The 25494-nt window shown below is 39.1% G+C and overlaps 1 protein-coding gene across 3 annotated transcripts in view; it reads left to right on the top strand.

The window, feature by feature from the left end:
* LOC137278651 (thrombospondin type-1 domain-containing protein 4-like) overlaps positions 1 to 25494 on the top strand; it is a 228971-nt gene that overhangs the window by 185150 nt on the left and 18327 nt on the right. For all 3 annotated transcript variants that reach the window (XM_067811149.1, XM_067811151.1, XM_067811150.1), the window contains 3 exons: positions 1025 to 1232; positions 13193 to 13371; positions 14031 to 14994. In XM_067811149.1, coding sequence (XP_067667250.1) covers positions 1025 to 1232; positions 13193 to 13371; positions 14031 to 14994 — 1351 coding nt within the window. The remainder of the gene's footprint in view (positions 1 to 1024; positions 1233 to 13192; positions 13372 to 14030; positions 14995 to 25494) is intronic.

Here is a 25494-nt window from a genome sequence, read left to right as displayed (position 1 = left end):
TGTTAGCAGTATCAACATTACTGAAGCACATCAAACCATGGAAACACACAGGCAGTCTCTTGTTGGTACAAGCATGCTAGTATATGAGTAGTATGCTAGGTCTGTTTTCATTAGATCAACATGTGAAAATTGTAACATAGGCTCAGTCATAAATAGTTGACATTCATGAAGAGTATTTTACCATATGGGGATATTGATGACTTTGTCTTCTAGCTTAATGTTATTTTACTCTTTCCGTAGGCATCTGACTTTGTCTTCTAGCTTAATGTTATTTTACTCTTTCCATAGGCATCTGACTTTGTCTTCTAGTTTAATGTTATTTTACTCTTTCTGATGGCATCTGACTTTGTCTTCTAGCTTAATGTTATTTTACTCTTTCCGTAGGCATCTGACTTTGTCCTCTAGCTTAATGTTATTTTACTCTTTCTGATGGCATCTGACTTTGTCTTCTAGCTTAATGTTATTTTACTCTTTCTGTAGGCATCTGACTTTGTCTTCTAGCTTAATGTTATTTTACTCTTTCTGTAGGCATCTGACTTTGTCTTCTAGCTTAATGTTATTTTACTCTTTCTGTAAGCATCTGACTTTGTGTGCTGGCAATTAGGTGCCTGACAGAAGTACTAGAATCTATGCTGCAGTAAGAAAGTGTGTTATCCCAAACATAACATGTGTTACACTGACATTTACAGACTGGATTGACAGTGATATCTGCACACTGACATTCACACTGAATCAACACTGACATTCACACTCAGGTAACTGACATTGACACAGGATACTGACATTCACTCTCAGGAAACTGACATTGACACCCAGGAAACTGACATTCACTCTCAGGAAACTGACACAGAGACACAGGAAACTGACATTCACTCTCAGGAAACTGACAAGGACACACAAGAAACTAACAAAGACACACAAGAAACTGACAAAGACACACTGAATCAACACTGACAAGTGACTGTTGAGGTCCAAATGTTGCAGTGGTTGTCCACTTGTGTAAGGTGTCTGGTCTTTGTTTCAGAACATCGGGTGTGACGGCATTGCAGGGTCTGGGTCCATTGTGGACCAGTGTGGCATCTGCGGCGGCAATGGCAAGTCCTGCCAGATCATCTCTGGGATCTTCACTCGCCGACAGCTGGACAAGTATGGCTACAACCTCATCACCAAGATCCCATCAGGAGCCTGCAGTATCAACATCACTGAGCTGGCCAAAAGTCGGAATTACCTCGGTAAGGAGCCTTGCTTGACTCAATACCTTGTATCTCCAAGATAAATGAGCTCACTTCTCCAATCATTTCACCTCCAGTGGGTATCTATGAATGTCGGGCAGTAAATTTTCATTGTGCTGACTCAGCATTCTTCAAATTTAGAATCTGCGCCAAGCAACCTGTCCACAGTACAAGTCAAACAGTTTTGTTTCATCAGCAGTTGATGATTCTAGACAGGTTCAAGGAAGTTCTTGATATAGACCATTGTATGTGTGGTTACAGAATCAGGGTGTCTGCTTGGGACATATGGTTAACACACAGATTTTCTTTACATTCATTTAACCCTTGACCTCATGTGTTTGGATGTTCAGAATCAGACAGTGACAAACCACATATACAATATGATGAGGTGTTTCAAGAAATGCAAGGTACATCTTCCAGCTTGTAACGACTATGGGCTGTTACAACTGACAAATATCACCAGTTTTTGTGCTCAATAACCACAAATCACATATTTGGGTAAAGTTTAGATACCAAGACACATTATTGTTTAGTTTCACTTGGGACACATAATCAGTAGTTCTGAAATAGGCTGTGTAAACTAGTCATCTCACTTGTTTGATTTAGTCATTTCCATGAAAGGACTCGGTAATACTACGGCTACATTGCTGTCACAAGACAATATGTTCTCACACTGTTATACTCTAGGACTTTCAAATCCCCTAAAATCCATCATCATGACATCTGGGTCAAAAAGTCAACACAACACCATACAGAATGCATTGGAACCATTCCTTGCATCATGTCCTGTGTTGTCTACACAGTTGCTGAACATCACAATGACTGTAAGTCATGATACATGGTTGATAGGCGTGATCATAAATAGATTGATATTCCTGAGTGTATGTTAATTTTTTGTATTTATGTAGTGTTTTAATGAATACCTTTGAACAGATAAGGATGGCGTGCCAGGGTACTTTCAGGGAAGTCAAGAGGTCATTCTTCCACGTGATGTTTGTGTCCTGCTTTTGCATGGCCAAAAAGGATACAAACAGGATACAAACAGGATACAAACATTGTACAAACAGGGATACAACAGCTATATCTGGCAATGTACTTGTTGGCTTGAGTGATTAAGCAAAACTCTTCATTTTGAAGCATGTCACTTTGATCATGCTTCTTGAACAGCTACATGACAGAAACCTTTTGACATAATTCCTGATTTCAAACACTACTTGAATTGTCTAAAATGCTGAGTCAACTGTCTAATCAGTCAATCTAACATTCCTGTCGTGTGATACGTGATGCGTCACATGACAGGTCGGAATCAAACAACACTTGCCGAGCAAATACTGGACATGAAAGGTCTACCTGTGTCAACAAGTCGTTTACCAACATGTGCTAACCAGGTTTGACACCATCGTAGAATCTTCATTCAAATACGTATCCCACATGATCCGCAGAATGTTCTCAATTAGATGTCAACAACTTGTACAACTCTGACATCACTTGTTCTGAACCAAGAGGGTGTGGTTACAGGAATTATAACCCAGCTGTATTGAAATATCCTTGGGACTGGAATAAATTCAGTTACTTAGAGTCCGCTGAAGCAACATAGATAACGTAGGTAATGTAGGTAACATAGATAATGTAGGTAATGTAGGTAACGTAGATAACGTAGGTAACATAAGTAATGTAAGTAACATAGATAACGTAGGTAACATACATAATGTAAGTAACGTAGGTAAGGTAGGTAATGTAGGTAATTCACATATCATCCAGAAAAAGCAGCCAATATTCATGACTTCTTGTAAATTTCTCTCCAGACGTAGTGAGACAGTTGAGTTGCTGGTAATCTTAAGCATGTAGAAGGTCAGCCAGATAGACATTGAGACAATAAACGTTTGTGGATAATGCCTCTCCTTCCATCTCCATCTTGTAGTCACCCTAATGTGTTGGCACAAGCAATAAAGGGGTCTGACCTCTAGATGTCATGTCTTGCAGGAATGACCTTATATTGCATTGCAATAACACAGTAAGATTAACCCATCAGCTAATGTATGTTTCTCCTTGTCTTTCATTTTTTCATAAAATGTGATGAAACTTCCGCCCAACCACAGGAATGTTTGGATGGGTGAGAGTGAATATCAGAGTGAACCGAACATGGGCCAAAAAGATATTATCTGAACATACACTGTGCCGAACATAGACCATGTATGTTGATAAGTGTATATTAATAACAAAACAAGAATTTGGACTGCCATTCACATGAACTGATTGTATAAACACTTCATATAAACCCACTGTAAAAAATGGTATCATTCATACTGCCACAAATAGTGGAGCAGCTAAGATCAGGTTTTCATAGCAATTGTGCATGTGGTGATGAAAGCACCAAACTTTTTTGACCATATGAAAGAACATATATAATTTGAAATAATTTCAAATATGTAGGCACCTCAAATTTTGTATCTTGCATGCATGGTCAGTACATAAACTTTGACATACTATTTTCAGCATTTCCCCTTCAGTCTTTAGAACTGCCAGTAGTTACAAGGCTATAATTTTCATAAACAGTGATTCACAAGTTCAAAGAAAAGAAATACATAATTTTAGAATAATACAAAATGATTTGAAACCATGAATATTCTTTTGGACTGCTGAAAATATGTGCATGCTTGGTATTTACTCTGATTAAAATTGACTGAAAATGAACATTATAAGCGGCAAAACAAATGCAACACTGAAATTTTTAACCATCAAAGTGTATGTGATTATTTCCCAGCTTTTTTGCTCAAGGGCAAGCAAAAGGTGAAAGTCAGATTTTTTTGCAAGGGAACAGTCATTATTCCTGAAGAGGTTTTATTGGTGGCTGGTAAATATCAATTACTGTAGTGCAAACATGCAAATTATACCTTATCCTGACCCATACAAATTGCTTATCTCATCCTATTTCTGAATAGTAGTGGAAATCAAGTGCTTGTGTTCCCTTTCAATAGAAGAAAAACATAAGTACAATGCACGTTACCAAGCCTCTGGGGAAGATCCCTCTCTCATACTAGTGCCAAAGGGTTCACTTCAGATCATGAAGGGCCCACCTCAATCAGTCTGCTTCCCTGCTTGTTCAGCATGATACTGTTAACAGACATAGTCACCCTTGGTCTCATCGTGTCCAGATCCATCAAATGATATCACACTTTAAAGATCCAACAAAGTCCAACAAAGGGTGTATGAATGTCCATGGTCAACCAACGGCAGTACCAGATTGCCATTCTGGTGAATATGTCATCGCTCCACTCTATTTTCCGTACACACATTAAGCAGAATCCCTACACCCAAGGTTACAGATGTGATAGAGTCACCTCTGTTCAAAGAAACAATACAACTTATACCTCATGACTATCTGTACATGGGGTTCTGCTCCCCAATTTTCTTGACACGCAAGAACAATTTGTCACTTCTGACTAATATGATGAAGTTCAACAGTGACTAAAGACAAAGATGTTTAGAATTCTCCACCTTCTATGGCTGAAGCAGAAGACAGTACAGCATTCTAGCTAGCTTAGATTTAAGGGATCTGCCTGCATATGCCAATCCACCCAGGGTCCAGAAAGTAATAGCAAGTATCTATGATTCCTGTTCAACAATCAAAACTCCCAGTGGAGAGTTCTACAGTTTGGCATTTTCATTGCCAGTGGTTATTCACACTGGTAGCCAAGTCTTTTCCTGGACAACAGGGTAATTAGATGCCCGTTCTACCTAGGCAATGATATTCAGTAACTTCAACAAGCCATTATGCTCAAACTTTAGCTGGATTTCATCCAACAATTGCTGCCCAACTTCAAGCAGGACTTGAGACCACACCTACCACATCACTTATTGCATTATCTCCAATGGTGGACAGTGTAATCAAAGGTCTGTACAGGGACCTTCTGTGCGCTTCAACCTGCATCTGAATGTTAATGCATCTCTACAGGGTTGGGGAACATGGCATAGATATAATCTCAGGGCTTTGGTCTCTAGAAGATCATTCACTGAGGTTAGGGCAGTTATCCGAGCCATTAATCACTGCACCTCTGACTGTCCAATCATTCATTGATGACTAGTACCCACCCTGCTAGCTGACAATCTAAAATTTCCAGATTGTGAAACCTTCTCACTTATCCTCTGATGAGGATGTGATGCAGAGGTATCAAAACCTAAGTGTCTTTGACCTGCATGCATAGGTCATATCAAGAAGAACATGTCCAGGTATTCCAGAAGACCAGCAGTCTCTCTGCCTCTATGCAGATCTGCCAGAGACCTGTAACAGTTCGCCAGACATAAGTGAATTCCCGCAGATATACAACCTCAGACCATGAAAGAATCTCAAGACTTGGCTCATTCTTAGCACATTCCAGCCCTGTCATCACCGTAGTGAATGCTCCAAACTCACTTGGAATGTCCGAGATTTATTCTTTACACCTCAACCAAGTCAGATTTGATAAAAATCCCAATTTATCAGTGCATATTGGTTTATTGACAAATATCAGACAGATAGACAGTTTCGCATAGCACCATTTTCTTCAATACTTGGCTTTGAAAATGAGGATGAATTATCACAGCATCTGGTAAGGACCCTATACATCTATCTCTGTAGAATGAACACCCTATGTCAGAAATTAAGATGACTTTTCATCCCACTCATATGAGATGTCACAGCAGAAGAATTCAAAAGAACAACACCCTTCTGGATGACATTGGTGATACTTCGAGCATACCTGGATGCAGGTTTAGAACCTCTCTCACCTTCCAACTCACAAGAAGTATGGTCACTATAGTCCGTTGGGCTCAAATGCAGACTGATGAATTGCAGTCTATCTCGAAAACTAATAAACATAACATACTCAATGAGTTTTAGCATGAAGACAGCACAGCACAGGTTAATGAATAAATAGCTCTCTCGGCTCTTGTGAACATGCTTCTCAAACGCCTGACTGTGCCATTCTCTGCACTCATATCTCGTAATAAACAGTAAATTGTGTCAATATTCTAATGACAGTTTGTTAAACGACTTATTGATTATACGACCAAAATTCTGCATAAACCTTACGGAGTTGGTGTGATGTTTAGATTATGATCAGTGTTTATTAGTTTTTGAGTTACATTGCAATTCAGCAGTCCGCTTATGAGCCAAACAGACTGTATATGGCACATGCCCCATCCCTACCAGCGTGGAATGATGCTTTGGAGTATTTTTTTTTCACTTTTTTTTGTTATATGATATTATTTGCGAAGAAAAAGTCAATACATGCCATTCCATCAACACATACAGCTGTTGTGTGGTGTGAGTGGAGTTGGATACAGAAGGATTTAAAGTGGACTGTATGTTCCCCACTGGATGACAATACACTAAGTATCAATATCTTGTCATGAGTTGATAACTTGTCTGTATAAAGGAGAGTAACAACCAATGCAAGAGCAAACAGTCCTCACTTTCGTGCACTGGTGTCAGAGTCAGTGTTCATAACATTTAATCAGCTATGTTTTAAAGATGTTTAACCAGTCAGTATTTTAAAAACAGTTCATTCCAGTACGGTGCTGCCTCAATGTTCACTATCCATCAGGCTATAAGTGTGCAAAGTTTCATGCTTTTATCATTAAATGCACTTTTCATCTGCTTAGCCACTCCACTAACATGCCTCAAATGGCAGACAAAAATACAATGAAAGACGTGCTTCAAAGACATGATTTATTGAACAACACTTACTAGCTGTTTGTCTGTTTAAGAATTCCTTCATGGTCTTCAGACAAAGACATAGCTATTGCAGGTGTGATGTGAAATGTACACTCCAGCCTTGAGAGATATGTGTGATGTGCAGACAGACAATTATTGTTCCATGGCTTGATGATTGTTTCTTCTCTTATGGCAAGCACTGTGAGATATATGGATGCAGATGAGGCATTGGAACTTGTTTGCATCAAAATCATTTATTCAAACATGAATTTCAAAACAAATGTTGACTGCTGATAACCTTCCAGTCACCAGTTTTGCCTCTGATACACAGAACTCAGTACACTTTCAACCATTTCCCTCCTATGCCAGTAAATGACATGGATGAAACTCCTCATGTTTAAGCACCATCTTGTGAAAGGTTACACCATTTATCCACATCCTTGGAGTTTCAATTTTGTAGACCTGTGTGTAAGATGTGTGCAAAATATTCTCATGGCCTGTAAAGAGACACAATTATTTTTGCCATTTTCTCAAACATGAGATGTCTAGTTTAGAAATATCACCTTCTGCAAAAGAACCTTACAGGTACAGGTAACCTTACAGATACAGGTAACCTTACAGATACAGGTTACCTTACAGCTAGAGGTAACCTTATGAATACAGATAACCATACATATATGCGTTACCTTACAGATGCAGGTACAGATACAAGTAACCTTACAGATGCAAGTAACCTTACAGATACAGGTTACCTTACAGATATAGGTAACCTTACAGATATGTGTTACCTTATAGATACAGGTAACCTTACAGATATGTATTACCTTACAGATACAGGTTACCTTACAGATATAGGTAACCTTACAGGTTACCTTACAGATACAGGTTACCTTACAGTTGCAGGTAACCTTATAAATACAGATAACCATGCATTTATGTGTTACCTTACAGATACAGGTAACCTTACAGATATGTGTTACCTTACAGATATAGGTAACCTTACAGATATGTGTTACCTTATAGATACAGGTAACCTTACAGATATGCGTTACCTTACAGATACAGGTTACCTTACAGTTGCAGGTAACCTTATAAATACAGATAACCATGCATATATTTGTTACCTTACAGATACAGGTAACCTTACAGATATGCGTTACCTTTCAGATATAGGTAACCTTACAGATATGTGTTACCTTATAGATACAGGTAACCTTACAGATATGCGTTACCTTACAGATACAGGTAACCTTACAGATACAGGTAATAACCTTACAGGTACCTCTATGAGGAAATGGCAACTCCCCCTTTTATAGTGTTGACACTGATAGGAAGAGCATACACACAATGCTGTATAGCAGCGTCACTATTTGTAGTCAGGACTTCAAAGTGGAGACTAGAGACTGTCCTGTAGGAAATGCTGAACACCTAACTATATGGGCAATCAGGATATTTTAACAAAAATGTGTTGACCATATGATATCAACTGTCAATGAGTCACAATTTTAATGTTCATTTAAAAACATAGGACTAAACTTTCAAGGAACTACTAGTATGGTCTTTTTTCGTAAATTTCCTTAAGGAGACAGTTTGTGTTAGTATGCCACATCGGCTGTGCATGACCTGCTGGAACTATGCATCCTGAAGAGCTATAATAGTCGGACAATCCACACACAAGAGCCCACAGTACCTCGATGGAGATCCTGTGTATGGAGTGCCCTGGAAAAATACAACTTAGAGGATACTCATATATATCCTGAACCACTAGTTTGGCCAGTAGCTTCCAAATCTGGAGTAATTGGTTTTTGAGGTAATATTTATCAATGGAATATCTGTTATTGCCAATATGAGTGCTCGGAACTCCCTCCCTGGTTACCATGTGTATGTCCAACCCTGAAGCTGCTTCCACACCTGTTTCATCAGTGACACCAGGTTAATATGAGACCACTGTGAAGATATGTTTATATAAATATGATGGTTCCTTATGAGCCTCCCTTGTGAAAACTTAATATACCAGGAGGGTGGTATGTACTCCCCAACACCAAACATTGACTGACAGCTTCCAGTTTCACTGTCCTCTGTGTAAACAGTACAGCCTAATAGTAAGCATATGACAAGTTGCGAATTTGTTAGGATCACACCTCACGTATAGCCGCTCTGTTCAACTATCCAAATATCACCATGCTATGTTCTCACTGGTCCAGTGTACTCCTGTCCCTACCATGTAAACATCTCAGTGCTGAACCATGTGTGATTAGAAGAGAATGTCTAAACTGTGTATTGCACTATATTGTGAAATGACCACCGCCACCACCCACATACTCATTGTCCCCATTGACACAACTTCATTACAACTCTGACACACACACACCCTCCGCCCATGCCCTATCCCTGACAAACCCTGTCCCGATCACACCCTGCCCCTGTGTCTATCACACCCGCATCATCCCATACTCTGCATCTCACAAACTCTGGCCTGTCACACCCTGACTGTCCCATACCCTGCCTCTCACAAACTCTGGCCAGTCACACCCTGATCATCCCATACCCTGCCTCTCACAAACTCTGGCCTGTCACACCCTGACTGTCCCATACCCTGCCTCTCACAAACTCTGGCCTGTCACTCTGATCTCACTCTGTCATGTTCTGATCTCACCCCGACACACTGACACTGCCATGCACTGCCCTTGATCTCACCCTGACACTCTCTCCATGATCTGACCCTGACACACTGACTCTGTCACACGCTGTCCCTGATCTCACACTGACACTAACACACTCTGTCCCTTATCTCACCCCAACACACTGAAACTCACATTCTGTCCCTAATCTCACCTGACACACTGACACTGTCACACTCGGATCTCACCCTGCTCTCACCCTGACCTTATACCCTTACCCCATCACATATATACAATGCCTTTATTGCAAACATTTAATAGTGCTGAACAGACCATTGGTTCAATTTGAAGCTTTTATGGCAGACATTCAACAGTGCTGAATTTGAAGACTTTATTACAGACATTTAACAGTAATAAAGAGCAGAGCAGAGCATTGGTTCAATTTAAAGCTTTCATGGCAGACATTTAACAGTGCTGAACTGCGCATTAGTTCAATCTGAAGCCCTCATTACAGACATTTAACAATGCTGAAGAGACCATTCTTTCAATCTAAAAATATTTTTGCACAATACTGACAGTGTTGAAGAGACCATTTTTTCCATCCAAGCCAGTATGTAACAGAGTTGAACAGAACATTTGTTCTGTCTTTTAGCCTCATGCCAGATATTTGTTGGTGTTGAACAGAGCATTAGTTCTCTCTACAGCACTGAATTAAAAAGGCTTTTCAGATAAATATGCAAGTATTTGTTAAATGAATCAATATTTGCTGCAGGTAAATAGTGTATTTGTATGGAAAGTAAATTTATATAACTTGAACCATGCCTGTATGTGAATCTTCTTTATCCTATGTGTATTTGTTTAATATTGAAAGCAACTACAATATCGGATTAATGTTTAAAATGTATACATCTTCTTCCATCTAGCCATCAAAAAGGTATATTTTCATAATGTTAAGGCACATGATCTTTATTTGAAATGCCTTCCCTCAGGTCAATGAACATGATTTTTCCAAGCACTTGATGACAGCCTTGTGCTAGCTCGTCACTTAGCTCCACTTACTTTCATTTTTAACCACTGTCAGTGTGCAGCTGGCAGTGAAAAACATGCAGCTCAAACCCCACAGTTACATGTAGAATGTCTTCTTCACTGAACATTTAGTATTGAATGACATAGCTTTCACATACCTTTTGTTATTTTATATATCACATATCAGTTCCTGAGGTGACATTTGGTGATGTCAGTGGATGGTGATGTTCGTTCCATGTCACCTCATTCTCTGTCCATATTAGTTTGTGTTCCCCTCATCTGAACTAATATATAGGGTAAATCAACGCAAGTAACCTGAGGTGTATCTAAATGTCCACCTACCAGGTGATTATATTAATGGTGTGTGGACACATTTTGCATCTACACACATTTTGCATCAGATGCTTATATACCATAGTAGACACATTTTGGATCACATGCAAATATAAGACAGTTAACACATATGGCATCACATCAGTGTACCACAATGGACATGGTGCATCACATGTGCATAACACAGTAGACACGTAATGCATCACATGTGTACAAAAACTGTTTGATGATCAAACACATTCCCGTGGATTAGACATCCAAACAATAATATTTTGCTGAAAGGTTCCAGGAGAGAATGATGTATGTTTTACAACAGTGCTCTGTTCTGTACACCTCACAGACGAGTCTTTCAACGTGACCATAGGTCACCCTGCTCAGGCGGTCAAACAGAACATCAAGTGGTTTAGCACCTGTGTGATGTAAAACACGATATGGGAGAATCAATTAGTAAGCAGAACAAGTCAAAAAGGATGATGGCCGCCGTTGTCCTTCATGGTTCTAACGCTACTAGGTAGTCTGCTGGATTCAGGGAACTTCAAAGGGACTTCTCCCACCTGACTAAACACTGATTGGTACTCTAATTGTTGCGTGCAAGTCAGTTCTGTCCCCAGAAAATGGCACCTTTTGTCAGCATTACAAAACTGAAGCTTACAGATTTAATACTGTGAAATAATTCAATTCAAAGATGGTTGTTGCTTTCTGAAAGTTGGAAATGTCTGTTACTCTGTTTGATTGAACAGAGTGACTTACTGAATATATATTGTGACTGTATGTGACCAAGAGGCTGTGTGATACTTCAAAATATTTACCCAAGTGCACTATGCCATTCTGGTTTCAGCAAACCACATTATGTGGCAATATAATGGAAGCCATGTTCAGATATTAATGTGAAGTTTGAATTCAACCAGTTTGTATCTTCAAAATATCAGTGGAGGGGATATATATTCTTGACAATCTTTCAATGATTTCAATGTTTCATGGCAAGGTAATAAATCAGTTTGTTATATCTGTCAGTTTGTTATAAGTGTGTTTGTTTTAAACTCTGTCTTCGTATCGCATGAGGATAATCATTGGATTGTCTCGTCCAGACTGGATTTTGCTACAAACAACATTGTACAGCTGTAATACAGCTACATCAGATATGTGCTGATGACAGTGTCTCAGTTTTAAAGTCAAGTCTGATTTAACACAGATTTCTTGTGAATATGTATAAGTGATGTGAATAAATTCCTGAATACTAGTTTCATGTCGACTTATGCTTCATGAAGATTGATAATGTGCTTGACTTGCCCCAATTTTTCCAGAATAACGTGCAGAGGTCCTCCTAATGTTTTTGCAGGTCAAAAAACCCCCAGAATTCTTGATATATTTCTTTTAACAGAGATTTTGTTATATTTACTTTCAATGTGAGAAACAGGTAGAGAGCACACACAGTAGATTTGTTCAACTCTCAATGTTTGACAGAGATCTTTTGAAGTCTACGTGTATAAAACATCAGTAAGTTTGTGTCCTCAGCACAGAGGCACAACACAAATAACATTCAATGTAAATGGCAAATTTACATTATGTTCAGTGTCTGAGCTAAGATGATGACAAGTGGGGTGTTGGTGGATCTGGTTTGAAAAGCAAACACTTTAGAATTATGATAGCCTGCTTGACAATGCCAAGAATAATTTTCACTGAAAAAAATGGAACTAAATGCACTGATCATCTTTTGGGCTTATTATTACCCAGACGAAATTCTTTAAAGGCTTGGTTTCTTTCTTTGGGTTGTTGTTTTTTAGGGGTATTTTTTTTCACATTTTCTGTCCTGATCAATATTTGTCAATGCTGTAGAGAACTGTACTTGAACACTTTATTTAACAAACCAGAGGATGAAAATAAGTGAATATGAATCGTCTTTGATCAAACACACCTATCATGACATGTCCTGCTGCAGTGACAGCAGAACAAATGTGTCCTCTTACACTAGTCTCAGGCAAGCAATACTGAGTCATCTCTATGATGATGCATAATGGTATCTGGGAGATATCTTCTCATGATTCTTACAGTATATGGCAACTTTTAGATTTGTTTTTCAAGAGAGACATTTAGAAATCATTTAGAACTGACAGTCCTGTGATTGGTTGACTGTACTTTCCATGATTTCAGTACCTAGGAGACAATCTGCTCACATGTCTGTCCAATTTGTAGGAAATAATGTGTTGGGGAATAACTTACATGTGTGTCCACAATAAGAGTATCTCATACCGAGATGCGTGATGTTTTACCAACCTTTGCTTCAGCTCTGAAGATTGGAGGAGAGAATGGGCTGTACTTCCTCAATGGCAACCGGCGTCTCAATCCATCTGGGGTCATTCGTGGTGCTGGCACAGTCTTCCGATATGGTCGCAGCCAGAGCCGACACTGTCCGGGAGAGTGCTTATTGTCTGATGGCCCAACAACTCAGGACATCGAAGTGCAGGTGGGTTGGTCAGCTCCAGTAGGGAGGTGATGGAAGGTTTACACACTCCACATGCTGTCAACAGGCATGTCTCTGTGGATGTAAAGACTGAGTGTTCCCTGTCCAAAGGAAGGCTGAAACTGCTCCAAATTCCATCAGAATCACCACATGTTATTGTAGTTCTTGAGGAGAAGAAAATATTTTGTTTAGCCAGACTAATTTTATTTCTTGTTTTACAAATCCACTGGTCATTTTGACTTTCTTTAAGAATAAGAAAAAAATATAAAATAATTTTGCCCATTCAGAAAATAAAATTCTAAAGTTTTTAATGGCTAATAATGTAAATGTACACAAAATGCATTTTGAGATTGTTTTTTGCCACATATGCACTTCATAAATTCAAAAAAGTAAAATACTTTTGTAGTTTAAATGGAATATTACCTTGACCTTGACTATTGTTTTCCCTCCTGTCTGTAGGTATTTTGAGGACAAATATCTGTAAAACAAGAAATAAAATTGTTCTGACCTTATTGAAATAAACAAGCACTATGTTATACTGTGAATTCTGTTAACCCTATACAGCAGGAAAAGAAATATTATTTGTTTCAAATGATTTCTGTTTCTCTTTTAAAGTTTCTCAATTCATTTTCTGACAGTAAAGACAAGGTGTTTCCTTGCAGCTTCTGTACTACCACCATAACCCTGGGATACTGTATCACTTCACCATACCCAAACACAAGATGGGTGTCATGATGGCTCATTCAAGTCAGGAGGAAGCAGATGACACACACACCCATCAAGGACATCATCAGCACCATAGCAGTCACCAAGGCAACAAACGCCACCATAATAGAAATATTCACCATGGCAACAGACATCATATGCATGAAACAACGACATCTCCAAGTCCAAGTTTACATGCTGGTGAGCTGAACAGACAACAAGGGGATATGCATGTATCCCAGGAGAGACGTCGTAACAGGCACAGACTTGTATCTCGGCACCGTAACACAGGGAGCGAGAACAGCAGAATACAACATGGCCAGTCCCCACGCTATATTCCAGCATATGACAGGAATAAACAGCTCCGACTGAGCAGCAGAAGAAGAATTATTGCCAGAACATACCCTGAATATGAGAGACAGCCTGTGAGATCAGCCTATGCCAACAGACGTTCCAATGGACAGTATCTATCAACCTCAAATCAAAACTATGCATCCAGAAGGCAAGACCAGGGCTCTGCCAGCCCCACGCAGGGCAGGTCTTTCTCAGGTCACACCTCAAGGGGAACGTCCACAGACCAGAGAACCGGTCAAAGATCTCATTCCAACAGACCTCATCATGAGAAGACCAGTGTCAGGAAATCATACCAGTCCTCTTTGAGTTCGTCACTCACACAGAAGTACCAAACCAATACCCACAGGTCTCGGACAGACCCCAGCTACTTGAGCAACACTCAGGGCAATGTCTGGGGCAACTCCCGAGGCAACCGCCTGGCCAACCCAAACTACCACAGATCAGCTGTCAGCAGCAGTCGAGGTTACAACAACATTCAGCAGATTCCAAATGATGGCATAGCAAATGGCGAAGTGTATACATGGAAGATTTCTGGGTTTTCAGATTGCTCCATGACATGTGGAGGAGGTGAGTGTGAATTATAATTCTTTCACATCAATAATACTTTGTGATATTTTAAGATATTGGGATATCAGATCAAGAAATCCCCCCTGGCCCTGTTTTCTTAACCTGAACTGTGAGGTTTGGTGTCCTGGTTCACTGAATTCCATTAAATGGTTCAATGGCATGGAATGCAGGTATTGCTTTCAGTACATACCTTAACATTTAAAGGTGGATTGGATGTAGATTGAAACTTTCGGACCTGACCAATGCTCTGTCAGATTTGGTGTAAATACCACACAGGAAGCATCGTGGATGTTTGGGTACTGTGCTACATGACAAGAGAAACATTGGATTTGTCCTGCGATGCTCACACAGCTGTATTCCACAACTTGGGACAGACAGTCAGGTTCATTTCCAATTTAGGAACCTTTCATATTATATGTTTAGGGGGTGTGATGATGTTAAGGGGTGGGTAGGGGTTCATCTGCTTTCTTCTGGAGGATATTTGTAAACATGTACTACAGGGGTACATAGATAAATTTAAAAATTATGATTAAAAAATATGGGACTCATACTTAGTACATACACTTTAGTTCAGGTTGTTCATTCACAGTGTACATGTTAAACCTTAGAAATAAACTCCTCCTAAATTACATATATAGATCACAGAGACTTGACATCAGATGTCAGTAAATCCTCTTTGTTATCACCACATTATTGGCACAAATAGTCTTCTATCTGTTTTCCTTTCCTGTACAGGAAGATGACCAGAAGGATGACCCAGATATTCATGGTTACATTCTAATTGTACGTTTGAGACCTACTTATGTTTGAGAATTGAGATGGCAGATGACAGATTCAGAGATGGACTGTCGACAATGTATTAATGTTATAACATTATCCAAGCCATGGATGTTAACTGTCATCTATTCTTATACTTAAAAAGAGTAGACATTTTATTTCAGTTTATTAACTTTGTAAATAAATGTGTTAAGCATTAATCAAAGAAAAAAAGTACTGGTTGGCATGCTGAGTGTCTGAACTGCTGAAGACTTGAACTGTTTGCTACTTAATATCACCACTCCCTTGAAAATGAATACTCCATTAGCGTGTAATAAATCTCTGGGCTGTCTCTGATGGAGCTCTCCTTCCCAACTCAGCATGTGATTCAACACAACATGTAAACTCATGACAATATCACCACAATGGGGAAGTGTTTTTGTTGATATTAACTATAAATCACTGAAATCATGGCTCCTTACTGCTGGGCTGTCGTTAAAGGTGCATTATCACAGTTGCAGACTTGCTTCTATGTATTTGTGTATTTGATATTGAGAGCAAGTGTCAAGTAATGTGATGCATTACTCTATCATAATGAGTGAATGCTATTTTGTGGTGATAGCATTCTTGCTATATCACAACAGTCTGTTTACAATGATCAGATGTGTGCAAATGGGTGATATTATGAGCAGGAATTTTGTATATCAGGACTTGAGCTTGGTCACACATTGCAATCATCAGATGGTAATACATGAGCTACACAGGACTTGGCATTGCCTGTAGGGTACAGTGTGAAGGTGTCTGTGTGTAGGGCTTCCATCTGCCAGTGAAGCAACCCATTGCAGAATTTGGAATCCCATTCAGGACAGTTTGAGACTGCTAATCTGAAAACATAAGGCTTGTGTTTGTTTGGTTTTCATGAGTTAGAGATGAATGACCTTTGAGCAATATATGGATATGGATTTCATATCCCATTCAGAACAGTTTAAGAATGCTGTAAGTATAACTTGGGGCTATTGACGTTACTGCCATGAGTTATGTTCCATGGAGAATCAGTTACATGCACATACAATGTGCTTATTCCTTGTTGTAATGCCTTTTACAAACCTAGAGACCTGGGACCTCTAAAATATTCTAGTCTGGATTTTTTTGACAGTTTGGTTCCCAATAAAACCAAGGTCTGTGGGTCCAGTCCTAAAATACAATTTTGGCATTTGTGCATATTTAGCTAATCATTGTTTGTTTGGTTTTTTTCATTAGAAACATAGAAAATTTTAGCAATCTATGGCAAGGACTTTTACACACTTTACCCATGTGGGGAATAGAACCTAGGTCATCAGCAAAAGTGAACACACAGTGGACTACCCAATATCATCATGAAGACAGACCACTTTTATCAGGGCCTCAGTACATTATTGTGCAGTTACTATTGTAATGGCCTCTGGGAATCTTAATGGGCAACAGGACATGGACCTTGAAGCTGCCAGAGCATCAAGTACACTGATTGTAAATGAAACCCAGATATTTGTGTATGTTGCAAGCTAGAAGACATCACCTGGTAACTATCCCTTCTTGGCTGATTAAGTGCCCAGTAGTAGATCATTGTACATTAGAGCAGTTCACAAGGGGTCACTAAGCCCCACTGGGGCAGTAGGGGACATGAGATCTCCCTGTCTCACAGATGAGACACCTCTACAGAGGATAAGGTGTCAGGTGCTGAGACCATGGCCAACACTCCTCATTGACCTACCATTCCATCCCATCACACTTCCTGCACAACTTGTATGCTTCACCAGTTAGACAATTTTACCATCTTCAGATAAATTTACTGGGCTATTTTCAATGCTTTATCAGATTTCGTAGGCTATTGTTATTAAGTCATAAATCCAAATTATTTTGCCCAAGCCTTAAGGTTAAAAATTTTAATTGGACAGGTAAGATTTTTATATCTTATTGGTCAGTGTTGGTTGCATTTATGTAACGGAACACTTAGTTACAGCTATGTCATTCATCCAGGTTGTGACACAGTGATATTTTAGAAGATGTGTTGTAACAAAAGGAAATGCATCAAATTCTGAAATACAGAAATGGATGGTACATATATTTATTGCAAAACTATTGGCTGTAATGTAGTTCAGTTGGGACGTTTAAAGAAATGGGTTCCATAAACTGTATAGGGAAGGCTTTTGAATCTAGTCATATGTATGTGCACATACTGAACTGTGTTTGATTCTTTGACATGTCCTCATAAATACATCACTCACTATATCAAGACACTCTGAAATTTTCTTTTGTGTGTGCGTGTGCGTGTGCGTGTGCGTGTGTGTGTGCGTGTGTAGATTACATTCTCAGCCATGAGTAGAAGCAAGAATCTTTTTACAGAAATTTTCAGAGTGTCTTCATATAGAGAGTGATGTATTTATGTGGTCATGTCAAGAAATCAAACTCACATATGCAATCTTTCAGCATGGTGTAAGCCATCAGAAAAACAGCCATCAGAAAAACATGGCAGGGGAGAGGGAAGGCACTGTGTGATTCATGTTGCAGTTTAAACAAACCTCTTCACTAACATGTTAAATCTCATTTAGATAACATCACCACTATACTTATTGTAATTCTGAAATTTAACCCTTCAAGTATTTAGCAGCAATTTCAATCAGTTATTAATCCCCAGTCAACCATACCATCCCCACCATGTTGCTCTCAAAACTCAGTTTCATTGGATGAGGTAAATACATTTTAACAAGCCTACATTGACATGTCCACATAAATACATCACTCGCTATATCAAGACACTCTGAAATTTTCTTGTGTGTGCGTGTGCATGTGCGTGTGCGTGTGCGTGTGCGTGTGCGTGTGCTTGTACGTGTGCATGTGCATGTGCGTGTGCTTGTGCTTGTGCGTGTGCGTGTGCTTGTGCGTGTGCGTGTGCGTGTGCGTGTGCGTGTGCGTGTGCGTGTGCGTGTGTAGATTACATTCTCAGCCATGAGTAGAAGCAAGAATCTTTTCACAGAAATTTTCAGAGTGTCTTCATGTAGAGAGTGATGTATTTATGTGGTCATGTCAAGAAATCAAACTCACATATGCAATCTTTCAGCATGGTGTAACCAGCATACTGACCTCCAGTGTACCCTGACCCGATGTTCTTTGTCCAGATGCTCAGTCCACTGAGGTGGTCAACGGATACAGTAATATTTGAAAGAATGTATCACATTTTAATGGACCAATGATGCTGTTTTTGATATGAAAAGATAATTCAGTTGTCACTCTCTGGCAGTTCAACCTAAGTATTCCAGTCAAGGAAAGTTGAGTAAACAAAGCAGAATTCCTGCCATCGTGAACAGACATGTTGGGTTACAGCAGGTATTTCTGGACCTTGAGTCTGGGTGTGTCATGAAAGGCATCCTTACAGTTCATTCATCAGAGAGACAGTGACTTGGTGTCTGGTGTGTCTGCTTGTAGTCCTTTATTTTCCAATTTCTCGCAGTACTTTTACCAAACAATAGCCCTAAATTTACAAAAAATCATGGTTTCAAGCATTTTATAAGTGTTAAATATACAAAGTCATTGATAGTTGTGTGGAACTGTTCTTTCAGTGATGTTAATATCATCATAGTAAAATGTGTGCATGAGGAGATGTTTATGGTGACAGTTCTCCATCCCAGGAGTAGAGGATGTGGTTTTCTGGTCAGTATATGTACATTTCTCCTTCAGCTGAGTAGATCAGAGCAAGTGAATTAAGTTAGATATTCAACTGTGGTTGGAAGGTTATCAGCTGGCTGATATTCTGCAGATTAACATCAAATTTTCACATGACAGGTTTTTTGCCTAAACATTTTATGCCCAAATTTTACAATGAAGTTATCTATGAGGAAGTTCAGCATTTCGAATACTATTTTCTCTTTAAACATTCTCTCTGACCTTTGCTTTCATTTGAACAAAATGTCCTGAACCTTTGAAGACTTTGTTATCTTTGAGCACCATGACTGGAGACAATTATCCCATTAATCTTGGAATAAAATTTGTCTTGTGGTATATGGAGTATATAGTTGAAAAATGGAAGTTCTTTCATCAATTCTGTATCAATCCAAGCATACAAAGTCTTTTATCAAACAATAATATTGTGATGGGTATTTATAATACTTATGGTATCCGAAGTTTTGTTGTTACAAACAACTACAAACTTTTCACGTAGGGTAATCAGACGTTGAATGACATCTGGCTGGGACAGAATACAGCTGTTTCGTCATTTTCACTTTTTGCATTCCATCATTGACATCACACATTGACATCACACAATGACATTACACATTGGCATCACACATTGACATCACACATTGACATCACACATTGGCATAATACACTCAGAAGTTTCGGCCCTTTTCAGCATAAACTTCCATGATATGTAAATGAACCAGGTATGATCCAAATTGGTAGGAGGTTGTTTATGATATATATAGGCCATTGAATAACCAATGAAGGTTTGCTGAACCAATGAAATGCCACCAGGGGATTGATTTACATTAGGACCTAGAAAGTCCAGCACTATCTGGAAACTGAAACGGTTTGTGTTTCTGGCAGATACCTGATGGTATAAATATGCTGGTTTTTCCTGACTATGTCCACTTGATAAGAAGATGTTGGGTGTGGAATTTGACTGTGTAGGGAAATACACAGTTTGGATCCAACTTCAAGGAGCGTATGAGTAATGGGGTGAGGAATATGGTTGTGTAGGGAACTGTACAGTAATACAGTAGAGTCCCAAGTTGAAGGACCTCAGTGAGACATGGTCGTATAAATCCTGCTAGGGAGGGTGGATGAACATTTAGAGATGGAAGCATGGCAGGCCAGGCCATGAAGGTGGCGCTGTCAGTCCTAGATCCAGCATTACTAGGAGAACAGTAGGTCAAGGTGGACAGTTGACTTACTGCTTACCCTTGTGTATGGACATATTATAGCTCCTTGGAAAGCTGGTATGCAGATTATGATGTGCCCTGACGTGGTGGCCATAAGTGACCCCATTCTGATTTGTTGTTACTCAAAAAAGATCTGTGAATGTTGATTATAAAATTTGTCATGATAAAATACAATGAAGCATACAGCAAATTCTCTGTAATGTATTTCCCCAGATTTAACAAACTACCCCAGTCATTTAACTTTGACAGAGATAGTGTTGTTCTTTTTTTTAAATGGTATTTTTTGTCATTATTTAAATGATTCAGTTTAAAACATGCTCATGGAAATATTTCTTAAGGGGAAATTGAATTATTCATTATTTGCTCTTTGGTAAATGTGGGAAATTCAAATGAAGGTGCACAACAGCTTCTGATACATGGGTTGCAAATTAACTTACATTGTGATGCTTATCAGGGTACATCGTCATGGACCTGTTCCGTCCAAGACGCAAACACTGTCACAGCCATCAGAAAAACATGGCAGGGGAGAGGGAAGGCACTGTGTGATTCATGTTCCAGTTTAAACAAACCTTTTCACTAACATGTTAAATCTCATTTGGATAACATCACCACAATACATATTGTAATTCTGAAATTTAACCCTTCAAGTATTTAGCAGCGATTTCAATCAGTTATTAATCCCCAGTCAACCATACCATCCCCACCATGTTGCTCTCAAAACTCAGTTTCATTGGATGAGGTAAATACATTTTAACAAGCCTACATTGACATTCTTAGTGCCTAGACATACGGGTGCATTACCTGCCCTCTCCATATTGTCATGTAACCATTTTAGGGTCGGATTTCCTGCACATTGTCACCAGGTTTGGTGGGTGATGCTAACATGATCTGATAAATATGACAGCAGCAGTGTGAGACAGGGCCTTGACATAGTCAGATCTGACACTCAGTTAATCCAAGGCCCACCTCCCCGACATTTAATCCTTTCATAATCCCTGGTGTCAGGCAGGTGATGATGTTTAATTCCTGGCTTACACTGGCAGGCAGACCTACAGGTCAGTTTGCATAGGGAGCAGCGCAGGACACAATGATAACACAAATACCGGTCATGCTTCATGCTGTTGGGTTAGGAGGATTTTATGATTGTGTTCAAACTTAAATCACAATTTAAAAAGTAACTGGAATGTGAATTTCATGACTGTCAGTTCACAACATGTAATTGATGACATCCCAAGATGTGTATTTTCGTTTGGAAATTTTAAGATGCTTGAAAAAGAAATGTTGCCTAAAATGTAGTATTTCTTAACTCTCTAAATGACCTCTGTTGGTATTGGAGTAGTCTGTCTCACAGTCCCTGAATTACATCATTTTCTCGACCTCCAAGCCCTCTCTGCAATGATGAAACCTTAAATGTAGTATTTCTTAACTCTCTAAATGACCTCTGTTGGTATTGGAGTAGTCTGTCTCACAGTCCCTGAATTACATCATTTTCTCTACCTCCAAGCCCTCTCTGCAATGATGAAACCTTAAATGTAGTATTTCTTAACTCTCTAAATGACCTCTGTTGGTATTGGAGTAGTCTGTCTCACAGTCCCTGAATTACATTATTTTCTCTACCTCCAAGCCCTCTCTGCAATGATGAAACCTTAAATGTAGTATTTCTTAACTCTCTAAATGACCTCTGTTGGTATTGGAGTAGTCTGTCTCACAGTCCCTGAATTACATTATTTTCTCGACCTCCAAGCCCTCTCTGCAATGATGAAACCTTAAATGTAGTATTTCTTAACTCTCTAAATGACCTCTGTTGGTATTGGAGTAGTCTGTCTCACAGTCCCTGAATTACATTATTTTCTCTACCTCCAAGCCCTCTCTGCAATGATGAAACCTTAAATGTAGTATTTCTTAACTCTCTAAATGACCTCTGTTGGTATTGGAGTAGTCTGTCTCACAGTCCCTGAATTACATTATTTTCTCTACCTCCAAGCCCTCTCTGCAATGATGAAACCTTAAATGTAGTATTTCTTAACTCTCTAAATGACCTCTGTTGGTATTGGAGTAGTCTGTCTCACAGTCCCTGAATTACATTATTTTCTCGACCTCCAAGCCCTCTCTGCAATGATGAAACCTTAAATGTAGTATTTCTTAACTCTCTAAATGACCTCTGTTGGTATTGGAGTAGTCTGTCTCACAGTCCCTGAATTACATCATTTTCTCTACCTCCAAGCCCTCTCTGCAATGATGAAACCTTAAATGTAGTATTTCTTAACTCTCTAAATGACCTCTGTTGGTATTGGAGTAGTCTGTCTCACAGTCCCTGAATTACATTATTTTCTCGACCTCCAAGCCCTCTCTGCAATGATGAAACCTTAAATGTAGTATTTCTTAACTCTCTAAATGACCTCTGTTGGTATTGGAGTAGTCTGTCTCACAGTCCCTGAATTACATTATTTTCTCGACCTCCAAGCCCTCTCTGCAATGATGAAACCTTAAATGTAGTATTTCTTAACTCTCTAAATGACCTCTGTTGGTATTGGAGTAGTCTGTCTCACAGTCCCTGAATTACATTATTTTCTCTACCTCCAAGCCCTCTCTGCAATGATGAAACCTTAAATGTAGTATTTCTTAACTCTCTAAATGACCTCTGTTGGTATTGGAGTAGTCTGTCTCACAGTCCCTGAATTACATTATTTTCTCTACCTCCAAGCCCTCTCTGCAATGATGAAACCTTAAATGTAGTATTTCTTAACTCTCTAAATGACCTCTGTTGGTATTGGAGTAGTCTGTCTCACAGTCCCTGAATTACATTATTTTCTCTACCTCCAAGCCCTCTCTGCAATGATGAAACCTTAAATGTAGTATTTCTTAACTCTCTAAATGACCTCTGTTGGTATTGGAGTAGTCTGTCTCACAGTCCCTGAATTACATCATTTTCTCTACCTCCAAGCCCTCTCTGCAATGATGAAACCTTAAATGTAGTATTTCTTAACTCTCTAAATGACCTCTGTTGGTATTGGAGTAGTCTGTCTCACAGTCCCTGAATTACATCATTTTCTCTACCTCCAAGCCCTCTCTGCAATGATGAAACCTTAAATGTAGTATTTCTTAACTCTCTAAATGACCTCTGTTGGTATTGGAGTAGTCTGTCTCACAGTCCCTGAATTACATTATTTTCTCTACCTCCAAGCCCTCTCTGCAATGATGAAACCTTAAATGTAGTATTTCTTAACTCTCTAAATGACCTCTGTTGGTATTGGAGTAGTCTGTCTCACAGTCCCTGAATTACATCATTTTCTCTACCTCCAAGCCCTCTCTGCAATGATGAAACCTTAAATGTAGTATTTCTTAACTCTCTAAATGACCTCTGTTGGTATTGGAGTAGTCTGTCTCACAGTCCCTGAATTACATCATTTTCTCTACCTCCAAGCCCTCTCTGCAATGATGAAACCTTAAATGTAGTATTTCTTAACTCTCTAAATGACCTCTGTTGGTATTGGAGTAGTCTGTCTCACAGTCCCTGAATTACATTATTTTCTCTACCTCCAAGCCCTCTCTGCAATGATGAAACCTTAAATGTAGTATTTCTTAACTCTCTAAATGACCTCTGTTGGTATTGGAGTAGTCTGTCTCACAGTCCCTGAATTACATTATTTTCTCTACCTCCAAGCCCTCTCTGCAATGATGAAACCTTAAATGTAGTATTTCTTAACTCTCTAAATGACCTCTGTTGGTATTGGAGTAGTCTGTCTCACAGTCCCTGAATTACATTATTTTCTCTACCTCCAAGCCCTCTCTGCAATGATGAAACCTTAAATGTAGTATTTCTTAACTCTCTAAATGACCTCTGTTGGTATTGGAGTAGTCTGTCTCACAGTCCCTGAATTACATTATTTTCTCTACCTCCAAGCCCTCTCTGCAATGATGAAACCTTAAATGTAGTATTTCTTAACTCTCTAAATGACCTCTGTTGGTATTGGAGTAGTCTGTCTCACAGTCCCTGAATTACATTATTTTCTCGACCTCCAAGCCCTCTCTGCAATGATGAAACCTTAAATGTAGTATTTCTTAACTCTCTAAATGACCTCTGTTGGTATTGGAGTAGTCTGTCTCACAGTCCCTGAATTACATTATTTTCTCGACCTCCAAGCCCTCTCTGCAATGATGAAACCTAAAATGTAGTATTTCTTAACTCTCTAAATGACCTCTGTTGGTATTGGAGTAGTCTGTCTCACAGTCCCTGAATTACATTATTTTCTCGACCTCCAAGCCCTCTCTGCAATGATGAAACCTTAAATGTAGTATTTCTTAACTCTCTAAATGACCTCTGTTGGTATTGGAGTAGTCTGTCTCACAGTCCCTGAATTACATTATTTTCTCGACCTCCAAGCCCTCTCTGCAATGATGAAACCTTAAATGAAGCAAGTGAAGACTCCGGTCTCCCTGGGTTCCTTTTTCCATTTATAAGGGTTAGTTTGTTACAATCAAAATGATATATATTCAGAGACTATGCATTAGCATTTAGCAAAATATGTTGGCATTCCATGCATTCCAGTGCTTGTGGAAACCGTCAATACTGAGGATTGGGAGGTTATAATGTCTGCAATGTCAAGTCCCAGCTGTGAGAAGATTTCTCTAGTTGTTTAACACACTTTTTCCTTCTTTATGGACACACAATGCCATTTTTATGAAGTTCCCAGTTGTAACATCTGTGATATTTGTTATTACACTTTCTCAGTAAAGAACAGATTCTACTGCTTTTGTTGGATTGAGTCCCATCTGGGATTCAAAGTCAGGATGAGGTGGCTGACTTATTGTTAATCTTGATCATTTG

The sequence above is a fragment of the Haliotis asinina genome, chromosome 3 (assembly GCF_037392515.1).
Source record: "Haliotis asinina isolate JCU_RB_2024 chromosome 3, JCU_Hal_asi_v2, whole genome shotgun sequence".
NCBI classification, from domain to species: Eukaryota; Metazoa; Mollusca; class Gastropoda; order Lepetellida; family Haliotidae; genus Haliotis; species Haliotis asinina.
The sequence above is the reverse complement of the archived record's forward strand: the minus strand, read 5'-3'. Positions and strand labels throughout refer to the sequence as shown.